At 42.8% G+C, this 20,620-nt stretch overlaps 1 protein-coding gene across 7 annotated transcripts in view; it reads left to right on the top strand.

Annotated features, from left to right (window-relative positions):
* LOC310844259 (disks large homolog 5-like) overlaps positions 1-20,620 on the top strand; it is a 99,820-nt gene that overhangs the window by 24,884 nt on the left and 54,316 nt on the right. For all 7 annotated transcript variants that reach the window (XM_083738174.1, XM_083738171.1, XM_083738173.1 and 4 more), the window contains exon 2: positions 16,940-17,008. In XM_083738174.1, the coding sequence (XP_083594300.1) occupies positions 16,940-17,008 (69 nt within the window). The remainder of the gene's footprint in view (positions 1-16,939; positions 17,009-20,620) is intronic.

The raw sequence follows: 20,620 nt of genomic DNA, 5'->3' as shown, positions 1-20,620 counted from the left end.
ACTGCAAAACCCAAAACCAACTAGTCCAAAACCAATCCAAAGGATAAGTCCTTTTTGTAGGCAACCACATGTTGGCGGGGTCTGTGTACCTCTAATATAGTGTTAAGACCAGTGCTTAGTAACTGTAGGTGCTGTGATAGAATTAACAATACTGTTGGTGGGCTGGTTGCCTGGATGTGGCAGTTTGAAATTACTAGATCAGCGTTTCTCAAACTTGGGTCCCCATTGGTCCTGCCAGCTAGGGATGATGGGAGTTATAGTCCAACAACAGTGGGGGACCCAAGTTCGAGAAACACTGGGCTAGGTAACTAACAAGTAAAAGAACCATGTTTTAATAGTGCTGTGTTCACATGATATATGGCTTTCAAAAGGTGGTAGGCACTGCCAGATTACACAGGCATTGCAGTAATCCAACCTTGAAATCACCAGTGCCACTGAAGCTATCTGGGCCTCCAGTGACAGATAGATCAAGGTGCACCCCCCAAACTGTGTACCTGCTCCTTCAAGTGGAGTGTAATCCTATACAGGGCAGGCAATTGACCAGCTTTTCAGGTGCAGGAAACTGTCACCCACATTACCCCTGTCTTGAAAATAATTTAAGCTTATTTTCCATCATCCATTCCACCACTGCTTCTAAGGCTCTGCTCCAGGTTTTGCACAGCCTCTCCTGATTCAGATGTTATGAAGAGATAGAGCTGTGTGTCATCAGCATACAGATGGCACCTTGACCCAAAACTCCTAATCACCATTCCCAGTGGCTCTTTGTAATTGGGGATAAAGGAGACGGTGCTTTGATTGACAATAGAAATACACGTTCCTTGACACCCCCACCCCAGTCTAGCCTGCTGCTGTTTTGAGTAACCAGGTGAGCTAGGTCAAGGGCACTCTAGAAATAATAAATGGGTTTATGTTGTTCAGTCACTGTATTGCAAAGAACAATCTGAATTAACTAAAGTGAGAGAATATCCCAGGTCCTTGTGTCTAGGGCTGCAGCCTAAGCTTTGTTTTGTTCATTTGCTGGATTCCAGAAATGAAGGATCAGCTGTGAATGTATTCACCCATACTGGTACAGAACACAGGGTGAAGTTTTCTACTGAAAATGGGTCTTTGTCACAGTTTGGGACGCAATGTCACCAAAGCTACAGCAACGTGTTCAGGTGGAGGTAAATCTATTCATTTCTTTGACGAGGAGTCACAGCAGGGACTTGATCCGTGGTGTGTGCATGTTCTCCATCCACCTGCACAACCTACAGAACAGACCTCACTCAGTTACGTAGAAAAGCTGGTTCAGCAACCAGACCTTCAGGTGAGCTGCCCTCCTTTTTATATTTTAAGTACTACTTGTTTTACATGCCCATCTGTCATGCCTCTTTAAAAAAAAGAAATCTAAAACCATTTAAAAACTGAGATTAGGTGCTGCATATCCCTCAGTGATGTCACAGTCAATTTTTATTCACCCATAGCTTGTTTTCGTTATATTCTATAGAACAGGGGTAGGGGACTTGGATCTGCCCAACAAATTGGATCCCTCGGTCCCCAGCCTGCCATTGGCCAGCTTTGACATGAAGGCAGGACCACCACCTGTCAATCACACAATGCTATGTTAGTCAATTGACACCTGTCATAGTTCGGGGGGTGTGTGTCTTGCTGCAATGGTTGACCAACTCATGGGCAATTATAGCGACCCTCTTTGAAGGTGTGCTTCCAGCATCAATCAGCTGGCTGGCAGAGAGAGAGAGAGTTTTCCAGCAGCACCAATCAGGATTTAAGCTCCTGATTATTCCTTTGTAGCCACATTTATACTTGCCCCACATCTGATGTCACATGAGATATCAGGTATGAGGCAGGTGGGCATGACTAGTGAGGATACGCCTTGTGGGCCAAATTGAGACTTGTGCTGTGCCTAATCAGGCATATGGGCCAGAGGCCCCACCCTTACTAGAGAACCAGCATTTTTCTCAGAGCTTCAGCAAATAAGAGGTGTACCCTTGTATTGAATATAGTGTGGTGTATGATGACATCATCATGCACAGGTACATCACAGGTGACCCACTGCACTGCATACGATTACAGCCTTAGTTGAATTCTTAGTTTCCTAATATAGGAAGGCTTACTAAGAGATGCACATGTGCACATACCCTTCAGCATATAGAACTGATAAATAACAAGAATGTGGACATTTGATCCATATGGCTTGGTCTGGAGTACTTTGTTCAACATTTTCCTCAGTATCAGCATAAACAAAATGCTGCGTTCTTCTCTTGTGAATTAGGAAACTTAAATTCAGCTGCCCAGTCAATTTTGCCCTATACTTATCCTGAAAAGGGGAATTATATAAAGTTAGTGGGAAATATTATTTTACACCAGCCGCTGTGACTAAATCCATGGAGTTCACCTTCTCTAATTCTGTGCTATCCTTTTGGAGTGTTGCTTATGTTTTGGGGATTCCTTTGTTTTCATGAACATATGTCCTGAGGAGGTAAAGGTAAAGGGACCCCTGCCCATTAGGTCCAGTCGTGACCGACTCTGGGGTTGCGGCGCTCATCTCACTTTATTGTCCAAGGGAGCCAGCGTACAGCTTCCGGGTCATGTGGCCAGCATGACTAAGCCGCTTCTGGTGAACCAGAGCAGCGCATGGAAACGCCGTTTACCTTCCCGCCGGAGCGGTACCTATTTATCTACTTGCACTTTGACGTGCTTTCGAACTGCTAGGTTGGCAGGAGCAGGGACTGAGCAACGGGAGCTCACCCCATTGTGGGGATTGGAACCGCCAGCAATCACAACCCCCTCCCACAAATACATTTAAAAGGCTATAGAATGCTAATCAGCCAAAGGCCTGGTTATAGAGAAATGTTTTCAACTGGTACCTAAAGCTCTGTAATGAAGGTGCTAGGAAAGCCTCCCTGGGGAGAGCATTCCATAAACAGGGAGACACCACAGAAAAGGCCTGTTCTTGTGTTGCCACCCTCCAAACCTCTTGTGGAAGAGGCACACGAAGAAGGGCCTCAAGTGATGACCGCAGGGTCCAGATCAGTTAAGGGTTATTACGACAGTGAGGAATAGCTCAGTAACAATATCTATATCGTTGTTTGAAGGAATTAGCTATTACCTATGACTAAAGCAACGGAAACACACACACAGAAGATACTTGTCCGCACTTTCCCCCTGGTATCACATTGCAGACTAGGCCTCACTCATGCACAGGACCAGAGGGTGGCTTCTGAAATACCCCTCCCCCTCCCAAAACACATACTCAAATGCAGGAAGAGGGAACAGTTATGGAGGCAGAAAAAATGTGGATAAAAGCTTCCAAGCAAATTCCAAGATCAAGCACCCTGGCGGGATTTCCTTTTGCTTCTTTCATTGGTGTCTTCTTCCTTCTTTGGGGATCACTCGTAGCCAAGTAAAATTGTCTTCCATAAACACTGTTTTAGCAATGAGTCCGTAAGTGACTGTGGAGGCCAGTTCTGGAACCACACATCCTTCCACAGTGGGGACATTGGTTTCCAGGCAGGAGTTGATCACGGTGTGGATTTGCCAAGCGTGCCTTCCTCTTAACACGTTTCTCCCTTGCACCCTGAGTTCGAGTGGCTTCAAAGGCTTGGTAAAGGCTGTTCTCCAATTGGAGCGCTCGCAGGCAAGTGTTTCCCAATTGTTGGTGTTTATACTACATTTTTTTAGATTTTCTTGAGACAGTTTTTAAACCTCTTTTGTTGACCACCAGCATTACACTTTCCATATTTAAGTCTGGAATAGAGTAGTTGCTTTGGGAGAAGATAATCGGGCATCCGCACAACAGGACCAGTCCAACGAAGTTGATGTTGAAGAATCATTGCTTCAACACTGGTGATCTTTGCTTCTTCCAGTACATTGGTATTAGTTCGCCTGTCTTCCCAAGTGATGTGTAAAAAATTTTGGAGACACCATTGATGGAATCTTTTGAGGAGTTGGAGATGGCGTTTATAAGTGGTCCATGTTTCACAAGCATACAGTAAGGTTGGTAGTACAATAGCTTTGTAAACAAGCATTTTGATTTCCCTGCAAACGTCCTGGTCCTCAAACACTCTGCACTTCAATCGGGAGAAAGTTGCACTCGCAGAGCTCAGGCAATGCTAGATTTCGGCATCAGTGTCAGCCCTTGCGGAAAGATAACTGCCCAGGCAGAAGAAGTGATCAACATTTTCCAACGTTACACCATTGAATTGGATTTGTGGTGCTGCAGAGGGGTTATTTTGTACTTATTGGTGCAGCACTTTGGTTTTTTGAATGTTCAGTGATAGGCCAAGCTTTTCGTAAGCTTCTGCGAAATATTTAGGATGGTTTGGAGGTCATCCTCTGAGCATGCACACACCATGTTGTCATCAGCATACTGAAGCTCTATGACGGAAGTTATGGTAACCTTACTCTTTGCATTCAGCCTGCTCAGATTGAAGAGCTTTCCATCTGTTCCATACATGATTTCTACTCCGGTGGGGAGTTTCCCTTTGACAAAGTGTAGGATCATGTCAATGACAATAATGAATAGAGTTGGGGCAATAACACACCCCTGTTTAACACTTGATCCCACTGTGAATAGTTCACTTTGAGAGCCATTTTTATCTGCGATGGTTGCTGTCATATTATCATGGAGGAGCCGAATGATGTTTACAAATTTATCCGGGCAGCCAATTTTCAGTCCACAGGGCATTACAATTTACAGCATTAAAAGCCTTAGTCAGGTCAGTAAGCGCCATATACAGGGGTTGGTTTTGCTCTCTGCATTTTTCTTGAAGCTGTTGAGCGGTGAAAATCATGTCCACTGTCACCCTAGAAGGCGGAAAACCATTTTGGGATTCAGGAAGGGTCACCTCGGATATTGTTAAGAGATGGTTTGCTAAGATCCTTACAAGAATTTTGCCGGCTGCAACTAATAGAGAGATGCCTCAGTAGTTTTCGCAATCAGTTCTGTCACCTTTTTTAAAGAGATTGATAATTTTGGCATCCCTAAAATCTGCTGGGATCTCTTCTCTCTCCCAGATTTTTTCGATGAGCTTGTGAAGTTGTTGTGTAAATTCAATTCCACCCACTTTGAAGACTTCAGCAGGTATCCCATCAGGTCCGATGGCTTTGTTGTTTTCCATTTGGGTAATAGCTGTACACAACTCTCCCAGATCTGGAGATACTGCAAGCTCATCTCTAACTTGTTTTTGTGGAATTTGTGAGAGGACCTCAGCAGCTATGGGGCGGAGGGGTGCAGTTAAGGAGATGTTGGTAATGTTCTTTCCAGCACAGTGCAATAGCTTCTTTATATTTTAGAAGTGTGGTAATGTCTGCTGAGCGTAGGGGGCATATGCCATGATTTACTGGCCCACAGATGGTCTTTGTGGCTTGGTTACCATGATTTGATTTTGGATTGACACACATCATCTTTTCCATTGAGGTGACCGGTGTAACTCCTTCAGCTTCTTTTCCCCTCAGGCAGGCCTCAAGCAGCTTCTTTCTTGTCATAACAAACTGAAGCCATTTCTTTTTTAAAAAATCATATAGGAAGTACTGGAGTGGGAGCATCTCTCAGGCTTAAGAGCTGGCAGCCTGTACAATGGAAGGAAAGGCAGCCCTATATAACAAAAGGTGGAACTTCAGTAGTTGAAACTCCCTGATGAAGCAGCTGTGAGGTCTGAAATGCATTGGGTTTCAAATGTTTTCTCCTACTCCTTTGCTTCCTGCTCCCCACCCCACCAACACACAATTTGCCTGGGGATTCCCCCTTTTCTGCTGCACTTACTGAAAGCATGCATTTTGACACTTCTTGTACTTCCATACACTTGTTGCGGACAAAGGGATGTGTTTTGTCTCCCCTGTTTTTTCTGAAGGTTCGATATCTAAACAGGTTAATTGATGGGCTGCATTAGTCAGAGAGGTGCCATTGGGCAATATGGTGGCTTTCAAATTGGTCCAAGAACTTTTGTGTTCCTTGGAAGCTGATTAGGTGTTTTCCCCATGAGAAGATGGATGGATGACAGCATCACTCCTGATCTTCCCTGTGATGCTCAGCTACAGAAAAGTTCAAGGAGGGTAGTTGAGCAAGTCCTCTCTCTTGCAGGATAACACTGAGTTCCCATAGGCCTGGTCAGCACTTTGTATGAATGGACTATGAACCTTCTGGGAGTTAGCAAACACGCTCTGGGATCCTTTGGGAGGAAAGGCAGTATATTAATTCAATAATCAAACACAATGCTAGGGGCAGTGTTATAATTTCTGCATTCATGCGTAACACTAGGCAAAGCTGCATAGTTTTTAAAAATCATAAATGGCACATGCAGTTCAAGAGATCCCACTTCACTCTTGCCTCAGTTGACTGGGCAGCAGACCATGGTGCTGCTGGCTTAGCGTCACACCAGAACCAGCATTCATGGTTCCCCCCCCCAAAAAAAAACAACCCCAAAACAAAACTACAACAGGAGGCCAGGAAAAAGTATTGCCTTCAGATTGTGGTTTGCGTTGGGAAAGCCAACCACATATGTGCTTGTTTGGATGTTATGGTAAGCTAGTCACCCCATGGTTTGCTTTCCCTGCTTAGCCAAAGGAAGAGCAAAGTGGGAGCATTCAGACAATGTATTGGTGCACGCAATATGTATACATTATGGTAGCTTAGTGTTATATTCAGCAGGTGCAGCCAGTTGGAGCAAGGCTTGCCTGGCCAGGCTCGTGCAGTGGAGTCCAATACATTTCTGGTCTTGAAACACACACACAGCATTACGCAGACCAAATGATCATTGGGTCTGGCATTTTTGTTAATATGCTAATAATAATGTTAAAAGTTTGTGGGTAGAAAAGTCAGGCTTAGAGTGTTTTCCTTTGATTTTACATAAATACATTTGAAGAGTTATAATGTTGATTTTCCCTCCCCACTGCTCAAGTTTGATTTACTAGAGAATAGCTTGAGCCACACATGTGATAAACCTCCTGCTGCCAGCAGTTACAGACTTGCCCTCTGGCATGTTTTGCAGTGGGAAATACCCAGTTCCCAGCATTTAATGAAAGAGCTGGATGCAGTAACTCACTCGCTGCCTAATCTTGGAGAAGTAATGTTTGCTTTTACCTAGCGGAGGTCTGGGCCTTCTGAATACCCGTTTCGTCATTTTCAAACTGTGTATTCTAATCTCCTCCTTTGTTCTTCCGCTGTGAGTTATACAGTATCAAATGAGTTTATGGGAATGAAAGGATGAGTTCCCATTTTGATTAAATGCAGGCATTAAGAAGAGGCAAGCAGATCTCCTCGTTTAATGGTGCATTTCTTGCCCTTTGATACTTGTTCTGTGGGTGGGTGTTGTGTTGGAAATCAGAAATTCTTCTGTGGAATTAGGTTCTCTAATAGTGAGCCTCTTAACGGCCACATCACACACCATTTGTTAAGTGTAGAAATGTAACAAGCTGGAGGGCTCACTATATTTGCTACCCTGGACTGCAGCTTTCTGCTGAGCGGGCACTCAGTGTCAGTCCTGCCCCAAGACGTGTGGAATAACCCTTGCAAGTAAAATAAATTTTATTGACATTTAGCTTAGATCCAACGGCAATTGTTCACCTCGCCATACCTGCCAGGCAGATGTCTTGGTAGTATGATCTTTGTCAAGAGGTGGCCCCTAGGCAGGTGAGGAACACACCCAGTTGGCCAATGAGCCACTACACCGCATCTCAGCACAATGGATTTAGAAGTGTCCTCCTGGATGCTGAAAAGACCTTGTGATTATGTAAGGTAAAAATGGCCCAGAGCAGACTTTACTAGCCTGGTCCTTCAGATGTTGTTTGGCTACAGCAGGGCTGTCTTGCTGTATTCCATCAACATCTGGACAGTACCAGGTTGACAAAGGCTGACCTAGATCATGAAAAGAGAAAAATGTAATTAACTAAAAAATGTACCTCCATCTTTGGCAATGTGCAAAATGCACCAATGGTTGCACAGATGCTTGTGCAACCATGTTAGTGGCACTTTCTCCATCTGGTACGCCGACTGAGACCCTACTTGCCTACACACTGTCTTGCCAGAGTGGTACATGTTCTGGTTATCTCCCGCTTGGACTGCAGCAACACACTGTATGTGGGGCTACCTTTGAAGGTGACTTGGAAACTATAACTAATCCAGAATGTGGTAGCTAGACTGGTGAGTGGAAATAGCCACTGGGACCATATAACAACAGTCCTAAAGGATCTTCATTGGCTCCCGGTGCATTTCCGAGCACAATTCAAGGTGTTGGTGTAGACCTTAAAAGCCCTAAACGGCCTCAGCCCAGTATACCTGAAGGAGTGTCTCCACCCCCATCGCTCACCTTGGACACTGAGGTCCTCCTCTGAGGGTCTTCTGCCAGTTCCCTCACAGTGAGAAGCAAAGTTACAGGGAACCAGGCAGAGGGCCTTCTTGGTAGTGGCGCCCTCCCTGTGGAACACACTTCAGATGTCAAGGAAATACAACTATCTGACTTTTAGAAGACATCTGAAAGCATCCCTGTTTAGGGAAGTTTTTAATGTAGCACACAATTCCCCGTATTATCCATGTTTTAAGATGGTGGGTTCAAGACAGAGAATCAGTGGTTTTGCAGCTTAAATATGCTGTAATTTCACCAGGAACAGCCAGTGTGGTGTCCATCAGCTATTTTGGACTGTAACTCACTGCTCACTGCATCCATAGCCTGGAGGGCACCATGTTGGCTATTCCAAGACTGGTCTCCTATCTAGTGTAGGGTTGCCATAGCTTTGTTTTTGTTTTAGTTGTTGAGCTCCCCCCCCCAAAAAAAAAATCTTTTTTTAAAATGATGTTTACAAGCTATTTTTAAGACAATGCATCAAAATCTACACTTCCGAAATGGGTTGCCATGCATCCGGATTTTCCCAGACATTTCAGCGATTTCCGCCCGGACACTGCTTCTGACTGCCGAATCATGGGTATGTCTGGGAAATTCCGGACATATGGCAACCCTAATCTAGTGAGCAAAAATGCTTTCGTTGAATCTCCAATGCAGAGATCTCAACTTTTGATTAAAACACACTTGATGGCTCACGGCAGAAGCATGAGTTGCCTTCTATGAGAGAGCTTGTGCTTGAGATGACATGCAGGGATCTGAAAGCTCTGTTATATAGGTCTAATCTGTCTCACACATGGAAATCATCACTGGATATTGCATGCATGAATTCACTCTTGAGTTCGGAGCTCTGAGGGGAAGCCACCAAGGACTTGGAGGGCAGTCTCTCTTCCTCAGTAGAATGGTTGTTTTATGTAATAGGTCTTATAAATTATATTAATATACCAGTGTAATTTAATAAAAAGATCATAGGAACCCTAAAGCTTATAGTAAAAATGGCATTTTACTTTTTCCCTCCCTCTTTCTTTTTGCCTTTGGCGTATCAAGCATTATCTACCAAACGAATATAATAGTTTCTGAAAGCTTGTATAATACATGGCCTCTCTTATTTAAGCTTTGAAGAAAATGTCTTCTGCAAGTGCACGGCTGGCAAGCAACATTTACTGTTCAGATTAATTGAGCGCAAAATTCTTTGTGTTACAAGGGTTAGAAGCAAATTTTACATTGTGCAGGCAAGGACGATTAACCCTCCAGTCATTTTATATATCTATATAGTAGTAGGTAACTTTTTTTTTTTACTTTCTGTATATAGTATTCATGTTTTACAGCCCAAACATAAGGCTCAGCCATGGTTAAGTTGAATTGTGATTTGATGCAGTGTCCGAATTGACAAAATATAGTTATGGTTTATTTCTGTAAGTCCCTGCAATGGAGACAGAGTGACGCTGAAAGGGTGGAGAATAAGATCAAATGGTTCTGAACCATTGTTTGTTAAACATGCTATGGTTTGAGTTCTAAACCATGTCTGTTGCAAACCATAGTTCATTCAGTGTGGTGTCTGATGTCCTATGCAGATTACCTTAATTCTAGGGATAATGAACAGATGCCAGGTGTAGGAGGGAGCAATGGGATTGCACTTGTTGCTTGTGCTTTTCTCCATTGGGTTGTCTTCACAGAGTCTACATGCAGATAGGCTGTATGTAAAAGAAACATTCAGTGTTTGGATCAGGAATGAGAAGATAGTGCCCCTCCCTTCACTGATTAGCGCCAGAAAAGGTTGCCTGCCTGAGTTACTGAGTTGTAATCCATTTAAGATAGAGGTAAAGTTTCTTCCCTCTAATGGAGCAAAGTGGTTTTCCTGTTAATATGGGAAGCTTTCAAGCAAACATTCAACACGTACACAGTTTAGAGATGGGTTCTTGCTCCACGTACAAATTGCAAATGAAAAATAGAATCCAGATGGTTATATTTTCCCTTTTCTATTTTAAAGATTGTTTTCTCCTTGGTATGTGCCAAATTTTCATCATATGGTTATATTGCCTTAGCTTTAATATCAAACTGTCAGGATGCAACTGACATTCAGAAATACTAAACAAACAGTTAAAGCGGTTAAAGTATTGACGTGCATGATAAATGTTCCTCAGTGCATATTATCAAGCGTAGGAACCCAAATTCTGGCAAAGCAAGAACATTTACCACTGTTAATCTAGAGATTCTTACCATGGCCTTGGGCAGCAAACACGTACTACACCAGGGACTGAGAACCTGTTGTGTGTTGGACTTCCAACTCCCATAATCCCCAACCAGCATGGACAGTGATTGGAGAAATTTAGTCCAAAAGTATCTGGAAGGTCACATGTTCTCCATCCCAATGCTACATTATAGCTCTTTAACTGCCCTTTCATGGCAGAGGTAGAAAAATTCCCAACATCTTTCATTTAATTGTTAATTAACAGAATTTATATATACACCACATAATGCAAGTTATCTGTGTCCTCTGCAGAACAAATACAGCTATTGAAAATACAATGTAAAAACCCTTACTGTAAAAATCTGTGTAAAACAGTGCATAATGACCGTGTGCCCATTTTTTTCTCATATGGCAGTGTTGAGATCCTTACTGTGGTACCAGATTTCACAATGTACACTAGCTGTCTGCCAACTATTGATGAGTCAGACACCCTTTTATACTGTCGTTGCCTTGGGAAATGCTCCCTTTCCAAGAACCAAGGTCAGTTGTCAGATTGACAATCGTTGCACTGTGAGCATTATCATCCTACATGAGGGAGGTTATTGCACAACTGCGTTGTGTTGCAGGTCACAGCTATTGGTTTCTAGCATCCATCATGTTGGGTGCGAAAAGAAGAACAATGAAAAGTTTGTTTTTGTGTGGCTTATAATGATGAAGGTAGCATTTACTGAGATCTGTTAAAGTAGATATACTTGGAGTGGATTTTCTTTTTGGCAACTGTTGAGAGAATGTACTTCCTCAAACTTCTGATCACCTCCCTTACCCCTATCTGTTGCTCACCAGTATACCGTGAGTCTCGTTTCAGTGAAATGCCAGAGTTGGATTTAAGGATTCCAGAGGTTTGCTTGCTAGCTTCTCAGTAAACTATGGCCCCATTCTGGTGATGATTAAAAATTTCTAGAAGGATTCTATGAACCACAGTAGGTGTTTTCTTTTTGTACTGAATTTTTCTGTACACCTGGCCAATAAAACTTTTAAAGGGGGAATTACAAAAGCCCAATATTTGATCTTCTGAGATTGACTCCTTATATTTGTGTGACTTGGACTAACTCTCGTAGAATCCCGATGAATCCCATACTGAGCAGAGAAGCATAAAATTTGGTAACATATATTTCAATAACATATAAGAAAGGGGGATACAAGGCTTGTAATCAATTACATGGCAAAAAAATAATAATATTTAAAATATAAATTATGCACACAATGTTAAAATGTATCCAGTGAAATATTAAGTTTAAAATTAAGCACTCTTTTTTAAAAAGTACAAATGTGAGTTGTTGCATTCACAGTTCCTGGGAAGTAGAACAATTCTTGATATTGGAGCATAGTAACATGTCCTTATTATAAATTGTTTTGTTTGTAAATATCAGGACGTTGTCCTCGGGGTCGTATGAGATTCTTCACTTGAAGAGTTATTAAGAATTCCAAATACTGGCATATTTCACTGGATACATTTTAACATTGTGTGCATCATTTATATTTTAAATATTATTATTTTTTTGCCATGTGGTTGATTACAAGCCTTTTGTTTGACTTACTATACCTTAATTTTTCAGCAATAGCTATGGACCAAATTTGACTCTTACAATATGCTTGTAAAGGACGAGCATAGTTTGACAGGGTACAGTACTTGCCGGCTCCTTCTGGTCAACTTTCATTTTTATTCATGGATATGCAAAAACATGCCTAGTCTCCAGTACTTTTATTTCTCTGGAAAAGGAAATTAACCCTGTAAAAGACTGCCCTGAAACTTCCTATTTTCTTGGAAAAGGGGAGACCACAAATCAGCATACTGTTAGATATATATTAGCAGCAAAACACCAATGTGAAATTGATGCATATGTCAAACCGCATTTTGCAGTTGTAAATGAACATCAGTAATGCACAAATTTGGCTTTGATAACCACAGCACTTACCGCCCCCCCCCCCCAAAAAAAAACACCCCTTAGCACTTGCAACTGCTGTGAGTTTTACTGCTTCTGACAAATCTGGCAACACAAGCTTTTAACAAAAGAAGATGCAGCATGGCATATCCATGTGAATTTTCAGCTCCTTGGGCAGTTTTTCTGGTGATGTGAAAGGCAACGGAAGCCTTATAAACTGGATCATTTCCCATCTTAATCAAACTTCCTTTGCATCCCCAAAGTCCTGTTTGGTGCTCAGTTTGGTGCACTGAGATGTGGATAAGCAAACATTTGCCATACTGCTGAACTCAGACCTTTGTCAGGAGGAGTGGAGAGAAGGTGTTACCAGCAGCAACAGAAGTGGTGTGGAAGAGAAGGTGGAAGGGGAAATCTGTGCTTAATTGATAATGGAAATTCTCAGCAGGCAACTAGGAAGAGATGCTTACTGATGCTGTTTCTGAGAAGGTGCAGTGAAAAATATGTATAGAAAAATAGCTGAACCTTTTCTAAATTAATCTCAAAAATGTTAGGTAAGCAGGTCCAACTACATCTTGCATTGTACCAAAGTACTTCAGTTGGAAGCCTTATCTAATGTATAAGATTAAGCACCTGCCTTAAGCATTATAGAAATGCTTGAGTTTTAAAATCTAGCTTGACCAGTGTTAGAAACTAAGATATAAAAGCTAGGAGCTAAATGGCACCTTAAACCTAGGTTATGGGCACAACAACAGAATGTCTAGGCACATTTTTTTAAATAACAAGAATACAAAGCTGAAAATGAATGAACTGCTACTAAAATGTTATGTTTGTTTTTCACATGATCTAGTCCTTCCCCTATCTACCTCTCTAATATTCTTAAGAGGGTTTCTTCTCCCGTCTTCAGAGAGTAGCTTTTCTGCCTCAGGGAGGCAGAAAAAGGTCCTTCCCTTCCACTCTGCAGTTTTAATGTGAAATCTCAGGTGCAGTAATGCGCTCAGAGCTCAGAAACTGCTCACGCTAATGAAAGAAATTCCCTGTCACAAAATGCGCCTAGAACAATGGGAGTTTCGAACACTGAGCTTGATTAGGCTTTTATTCTTTTAAACAATCTATTTATTTATTTTTTGTACAGAGGCTATACAACAGCAATAATAGAGTATGACTCTTAGATTTTGGCCTTATGCAGCTGTTTTGATGTATGGCTTCCTGCAACAGAGAGAAGTTTCATCAACTTTGCCAATGAGGAGGTGCCAAAATGGCTCCTTAAACCAAGGTTGCGGTCGCCAAAACAGAATGTCTAGTTGCCAGTTGGCGGCAAGACAGCTCTAAAGTCTTATTTTTCAAATGATGGACTGACTGTGATTGATTCTCAGTTAAACATCTGGCTAGTTCAGATGACAACTTTGAGCTAGGTTAAGAGCTTTGAGAGGTTAAAGCAGAAAAGTCACTTGATCCAGGGACAGTCCAAATATATTGTGCCCTATTCTGACCTGTTTTTCTTAATGGTGACTGCTCCTGCTCAGTCTGCACAGAAAAAGCAATTTGGTTCCAGAATTCATTCCGATTGTGCAGATAAAATATAACTGATAGAATTCTACAGGACGGGGCATTAGTGTGTGAAAGCAGTCCAGTTCCAATGCTTCCCAGATGGTGGAGATGTCAGGCGCCATCCTTGTGCCCAGGCATCTTCACTTGGTCGCAAGGGGTCGAAAGCCAGGAGCAAAATGCGCCTGACACATTTCAAACACTGCTTCTCTGTCATGGCACCCAAGCTGCGCAATTTCCTGCTGTGGAAGATCTGACTGCTTCCTGCCATTGTGGCATTTACATGCTAAGTAAAGACTGTTTTATATCAGGGGTATGTGATGGGTCAGAGAGTGCCTTTAGCACAATCAGCTCTTCTTGTTTTTGTTGTCAGTCTCAATTCAGCTGTTGATTACTGAAGAGCCCAAAGTTGGCTACTTGTCCTGGAGCTAGATTCAATCCCACTGGCATTGGCAAGGGAGGGAGGGGAGCTAGAGCGTAGTCAACCTGAGCAGTTTGTTGACGGAACTGGCCAGGGAAGAGGGAGGACTTGTTTTCTCTCGCTGAGAGCATTTCCCTTTGCCGCCTTAGTGTAGGATAGGCAGGAGGCGGCTCAGTAAACCGTCACTCATTACCATGACATCCTGAGCCTTTTTATGTAACACTACATTATTCTTGCCCACTGTGCCATTTGTTGGCATGTGATGGGTTACAGCCTTGCCTCATTTGGCCTTTCTGCTGAAGGATTGGTCATCCTTTCCCATTTAAGTAGTCTTGCATTGGACAAAGTACTTGTTGCTTTCTTTGTTTCAAATAATTACAGTGACCAGTGCTGTTGACTTTTTTCTTTTGCGGTACGACCATTTGAGGTTAACGAGACAGAAGGAAGGAGAGAAGCCCTTTCGTTTAATTACTTTCGGATTCGTATGCTAATCTCTTTCCTCCGTTTTCCCTGTCGCCAGTTGATCTCCCATATGGGTATTTCTTGTTTTTGTGGCACCAGCTGCTTCTGTGGAGGTCTGCCAGGCCCTGATATGCCTGGTGGCTGTCATCTGGCTGCACTGATGAGAAAGGATACACAGTTTTAATGGTTGGCATTCCTTTTTCAGTCTGTGGTTCAAGTCAGGCATCAGGCCAGGGACCTTGGCTATATGGAGGATCTTTCCCTCTGAAGAGACCTGCAGTCCTGAGGGAAAGGGTGTTTAAAAACACACACACACCAAAAAACCATCAAGCTTTTAACTATCCAGCAGCCTGGAGGAGTGGGAGTGGGTGAATAGACACAGCCACAATGGGATATTGAAAATTTGAGTTTGTGGGGGTAGTTGGGATTGCCACTGCAGCGCAATGCTGTATCTTAGAGAAAGGGGTGGGAAAAGTTTACACCTTTTTAGGATACTCTCAAGCTTTTAGGGATGCTTGAGGAAAGCTGTACATGCCTTCCCTTTTTTCGCTTTATGAACAGGTACGCCCGTGTATAGATTGAAAAGGAGAATGGCACTTGTGGGTTTCATTTCCTTTTGGTAAAAATGGTGTCACTCATATGCGTGGGAATATGTACAGATGGATGAATGTATTTGGGGACCAGTTGCAGACATTTTGTGTTTGGTGAGGGAGCATGGGTGAACCAGAGTCCTGCTCCAGCTAAATTCCCCTGCCTGGTTGCTGGGAGGAGAGGGTTGTAGCACATTTCTGCTCTCCCTAACCTCCTCCTTTGAGCCTGTTCGATCTCCCCAGTCCTCCAATTTCTGTAAGAAGTTACTTCCAAGAGCTGAAAAAAGACTGTTTGATTGCCTTGATTGCCTATCTCCAGCCTATCTCTCACTCACTGCCCTTTGGTTGTTTGTAGGTCATGTCATTTTAGGGCATGGAGCTTAATTTTTGTGAATTTCTTCAGTGAGGGGGTCTTAAAATATAGTTTTGGGTGTGTGGGATTTTTGTGATTGGATAACATTTAGCTGGGTAAGTCTATGTTTGATGCTTTCTGAAAACCAAAGAATTGCAATTTTACCTTCTGAAAATGTCAGGTAATGCTAAATAAAAATTAATAATGATATATACTATAACTGCAACTGCCTGACAATCATTTTTCATGATTTCTGTGCAATTTTACACACATTTTACTTAGCGAACAAAACTAAATTATATGAATTGTACCAAAACATATTTGTAATTCCCCAGTCATGTTGCAACTTCTTAGTGCCCCTCATTTTTGAAATTTGAAAGCTGAAAAATTCAATGCGCCCCAGTTTCGGCCCCCAGGACAATCACCTGACTGGCTTGTGATTGTCTTGACACTGCCAGCTGTTAGTTAAGGCCCACCTGGATCAGAATTCTTTAAAAAGTGTGCTGTTGTCACACAAAATCCCTCAATTGACCATTTATGCTATACATAAAGCCAAAAGACTGTAAGTAGCTATAATAGGATAGGATGTAATAGACACTTGTTTATTTTATTCTTCCTCTTTCTTTTCTATTTTGAATAAATGTGGTAGAATTTGACTGTTGGGGTCCTGGATGCATTTATATGGAAACTTGCGGGATTATTCCAGCTTCCAATGTTCCTAGTTCCTTAGTTTATGCTAAGTAGGTGCGAGGGTGTATTTGTGTCTAAGGCTGGATGCTATCTCTGCTTCAGAGCTCTCTCCTGTCCAAGATTAGGAGTATAAAGGGGAGTGGTGGCAGCCGACTTAGTCTTCGGTTTGACTGGCCTACCTAAACTGGTAGTCATGGAATGAAGGAGACAAAAAGCCCTTTATCCTCACTCCATTGCATCTGCTATTTGCCATAGGTAATGAGGTGAGTAGCTGTTTTAGAGAAAGGGGGATTGGGAGATGGTAGGAAAAATTTTAAGGTTGCTTGTGCTTGTTAATTGCATATCCCATGTAAATTAAGCAACACTTTTTAAAAAATCTGTAATTTTTTATCTTCCCCACCCCCCACAGGATCGACTTACAGCGTACTGTCCATAATGCCATCAGACTCTGAAAGCAGCAGTTCTCTCAGCAGTACTGGTAAGAACCGTGCTTGTGCCTGTGGTGTTGTGGTTGTTTGCTTTAAGTTGCATGTTGATTGTGAACGAATCTGTCTTCTTGTTCATAATACACACAGGTGAAATAGCTGAGAACTCTGTTGGAAGTGCAGTACTTGTTCTTGCACAACTAGGAGTGGTGATTCCACACATTGTATTTGTTTGGGGGAGGGTAAGGGGAAGATCTGTTTTACGCTTCCAGGATTGTGTTAAGGCATGACTAAACTGCTTCTGGAACAACAGAACACCATGACGGAAACCACAGCGCACAGAAACCCCGTTTACCATCCCACCACAGCAGTACCTATTTATCTACTTGCACTGGTGTGCTTTCAAACTGTTAGGTTGGCAGAAGCTGGCACAGAGCAACAGGAGCACACCCTGTCGCGCGGATTTGAACCGCCAACTTTCTGATCGGCAAGCCCAAGAGGCTCAGTGGTTTAGACCATAGCACCACCCGCGCTATATTGTAAACCCACCCAAGCACCAAAAACATGAGGCTTTGGATGAACTTGGTAGCAGTTGAACTATGCCCTGCTGCTTAGTGGTTCACAAAGAGCATTGGCCTGGTTTACCGTGCCTTTTTCTAAGTTTTTCTCTGTTGCATCATGTGCTTTTTGAGATGCCAGTGAGATGTGAAGAGTGATTCTTTTTACTTTTATGCATATATCTTCCCCCACTGTTGTGCGCCTCACCCCTGGCCCTTGCATAAGTAGTATTTTTAATCGCATTGTTCTGACATTCTGATAGAAATGGCAGGAACAAGGACACTTGTTTTGCATTTAGGAGCCAAGGTCACACAAGGAGATACCTTTCTTCAGAAGCAAGAACCCCTGCAATTCTTTCCAAGGTTCTCTGATGCCCGCCAGCCCATATGGCCTTGCACTTCCCTTGCTAGCCATGTGTTGTAACTGCAGGCACCTCTCCATAGGGATACAAGGTTGAGGCAGACATCACAAATGCCCATGAACTGTAATCACAGTGGCACAGATTACAGTCACAGAAGCTCAGGTTACAAGTTGGCTGCATTTTTCTAATGGAAGAGGGCCTTAAATAAAATCCGTCATACGCAAATATGACTTCCAGAAAATTGTGGTCCTTTTGTCATGTGTTCCACCTCAAGCACACCTGGTGCAACTCACAAAGCCCTTGATGAGTTGCATTGGGTATGCTTGAGACAACACCAGTTGTATTTGTGCTGTTGCGAGGAATTCCATCCAAGGGGTTGAATAATAGTGAGACTGGAGAAGCCAGTGTAAGTTGCCTTTTTAGCTGAATTTGGAGAGACTACTTGAAGCATCCGTTGTGCTGAGCTATTTCAATTGCTTTGATTTGATTTGCTCATTGCAAACAGCGGAAAGTATGTAAATTTTGATAATAAAACTGCTTTGCAATGGGGGTTGAATAATTTTGATTTCAACTGTATTTCAGATTTGCCAGGTTTGTGACAAGGGTTGTCTTGGAAATGATGATTCCTCTGCATATGTCATGAGGGAATGCCAAATCATATAAAACTGGTTGGAGGATCTAGTCCTTGTCAAAATCTCAGATTATGCATAATTTGCTCCATTATAGGTATACTTCAGAGTGAGTGGTACCAAGCGTCCAGTGTAAAAAATGGGGCTGTTTCCCACCCAATGAGTTGTAATTACTTTCCATGTTGCCAAGATTCATATATAAAGCCAGTTCTTTTGACAATATATTTACATTGACATCATCAAAATATTCGGCAACATTAAATTTGGACAACAAACAGTAGTTTCTTCACTAATACTCTTATCAAAATTAAATACCAAAAATCTTGCACCAACTGACATTCCCAACATAAACGATATGTACAATGTTTATTGCAAACCTCCCCCCAAAATTAGGTGATATAGAAGAAAGCATTTTTGACATGTGCAAAGGAGTGCAGTACCACCTGTGTAGTACAGGCAACCCCTGATTTGTTTGGGGGTTGCATTTTGTGTCATTGCACACAATGGAGGAGTGTGTATAAGCCTGCCACGCCCCCTTTTCTTGCTGCTTCTGGGTTCACAGCAATGCATGCATGCACCATAACCAGCAATCTCTCCATCAATGCTGAGCTGGACAAGTGTATTGTCAAGCTAGCTATGGCAAGGGCCCACCACCACAGAAGGGTATAGGAGAATGTGTTACAAAGATGAAGGTCTACGAAGCCTGTATGTTCGGCACTTCATTATAGAAGTGAGTCGTGGGCAACTTGCAGCCATCAGGAGAGATGCCTCATTGCCTTCCACATCTGCATCAGGAGGACTTTCGGTAGCGCATGGCAGGATAGAATGTCAAACAAAGATGTTTCCCAAGTCCATATTCCCAGCATGTTCGCACTCCTGTCTTAGCGATGTCTATGCTGGCTTTGCCATGTCCACAGAATGGAAGATGGCAGGATTCCCAAGGATGTGCTCTATGGGGAGCTGGCTTCAGTCACCAGGCCAATTGGCAGACCATCTCTGTGTTACACAGATGTCTGCAAATGTGACACAGAGGCTAGTAACATTAACCACACCGTGGGGGAATCCCTTGCAGATGACCGAAGTTTGATGGCAGGCCATCAAATTGTGCATCCATAGAAGTGACAAGGAGAAATGACTGCTGGATGGGAGGAGAAGAAACAACAACACAGTGGTACACCTGAATCAGCACAATCAGATATCTTCATCTGCCCAGCTGCAACAAAACATGTCTCTATACCTACAGCAGGCATTGCAACTGCCAACAGTTTTTTCTTGGAGGTTGCCAAATTGAGGGACAATGCACTCTTTGTCCCCAGCCACCATATCTGTATCTACCTTTTTCATCCCCAAAGTTCATGGACTTTGTGTGTATAGTACATTGGACACAATACTATGTTGATGAGACACATCCCTGTTAGATGAGTGAGCCTACTTTGGTGACTAAAGTGGAAACTGGCTACCTGGAAGCAAGCCTGAAAAATGACCCACATACTGATTGGTTCTCAGGGCTGAGTGTGGAAGCAAAAATTGAGTTGTGAAGCACTTATTTAAGCTGACAAAACAAGCTGCACTTGGCGACAGTTGTAATAAAAATGTTATGACAAATCCAGTTTGTCTGAAAAGAGGCGTGTTACCGAAAGGTGGGGGAATAATTTAAAAAACGGAGCTTCGGTCTCCAGGCCCAAGCGTGTTGGAAGGAACTGGATTGGCTGGAGCGAAGGATGGAAATGCTGTGGCATGAAGCAGTCAGTCAGGTGGAAAAAAAGAAGACAGAGCTTAAGCCCAGGTCACTTCCTTCACACTGAAGTGAGCTGTCAGATGAAATAAAAAGCCTTTTAGCATTCAGCTAGAAATGTCCTCTGTAAGGAAAGGGATGAGTGTTGCAAATCTTCCCCATCCCCTGAAGCTAGAGGGCTACTTGAAGCATATGCCAAGTCACACTTGACAATGCTAGGAAACCTTTTGTGGTAATGAAAAACTCAGGCTCCCTCTTAAATTGAGCAGAGAGAAGCTGTTTCTGGGGGACAATTTATTGAAGAGAAGGGCTGTGGGACTTATTTCAGAATTTCCTCCCATGGAAAAGGCAGAATTCGAATCTCTTTGGCTCAGGTTTGTTT

Source organism: Podarcis gaigeae (genome assembly GCF_964106915.1).
Source record: "Podarcis gaigeae genome assembly, chromosome: 5".
Classification (NCBI taxonomy): Eukaryota; Metazoa; Chordata; class Lepidosauria; order Squamata; family Lacertidae; genus Podarcis; species Podarcis gaigeae.
The sequence above is the reverse complement of the archived record's forward strand: the minus strand, read 5'-3'. Positions and strand labels throughout refer to the sequence as shown.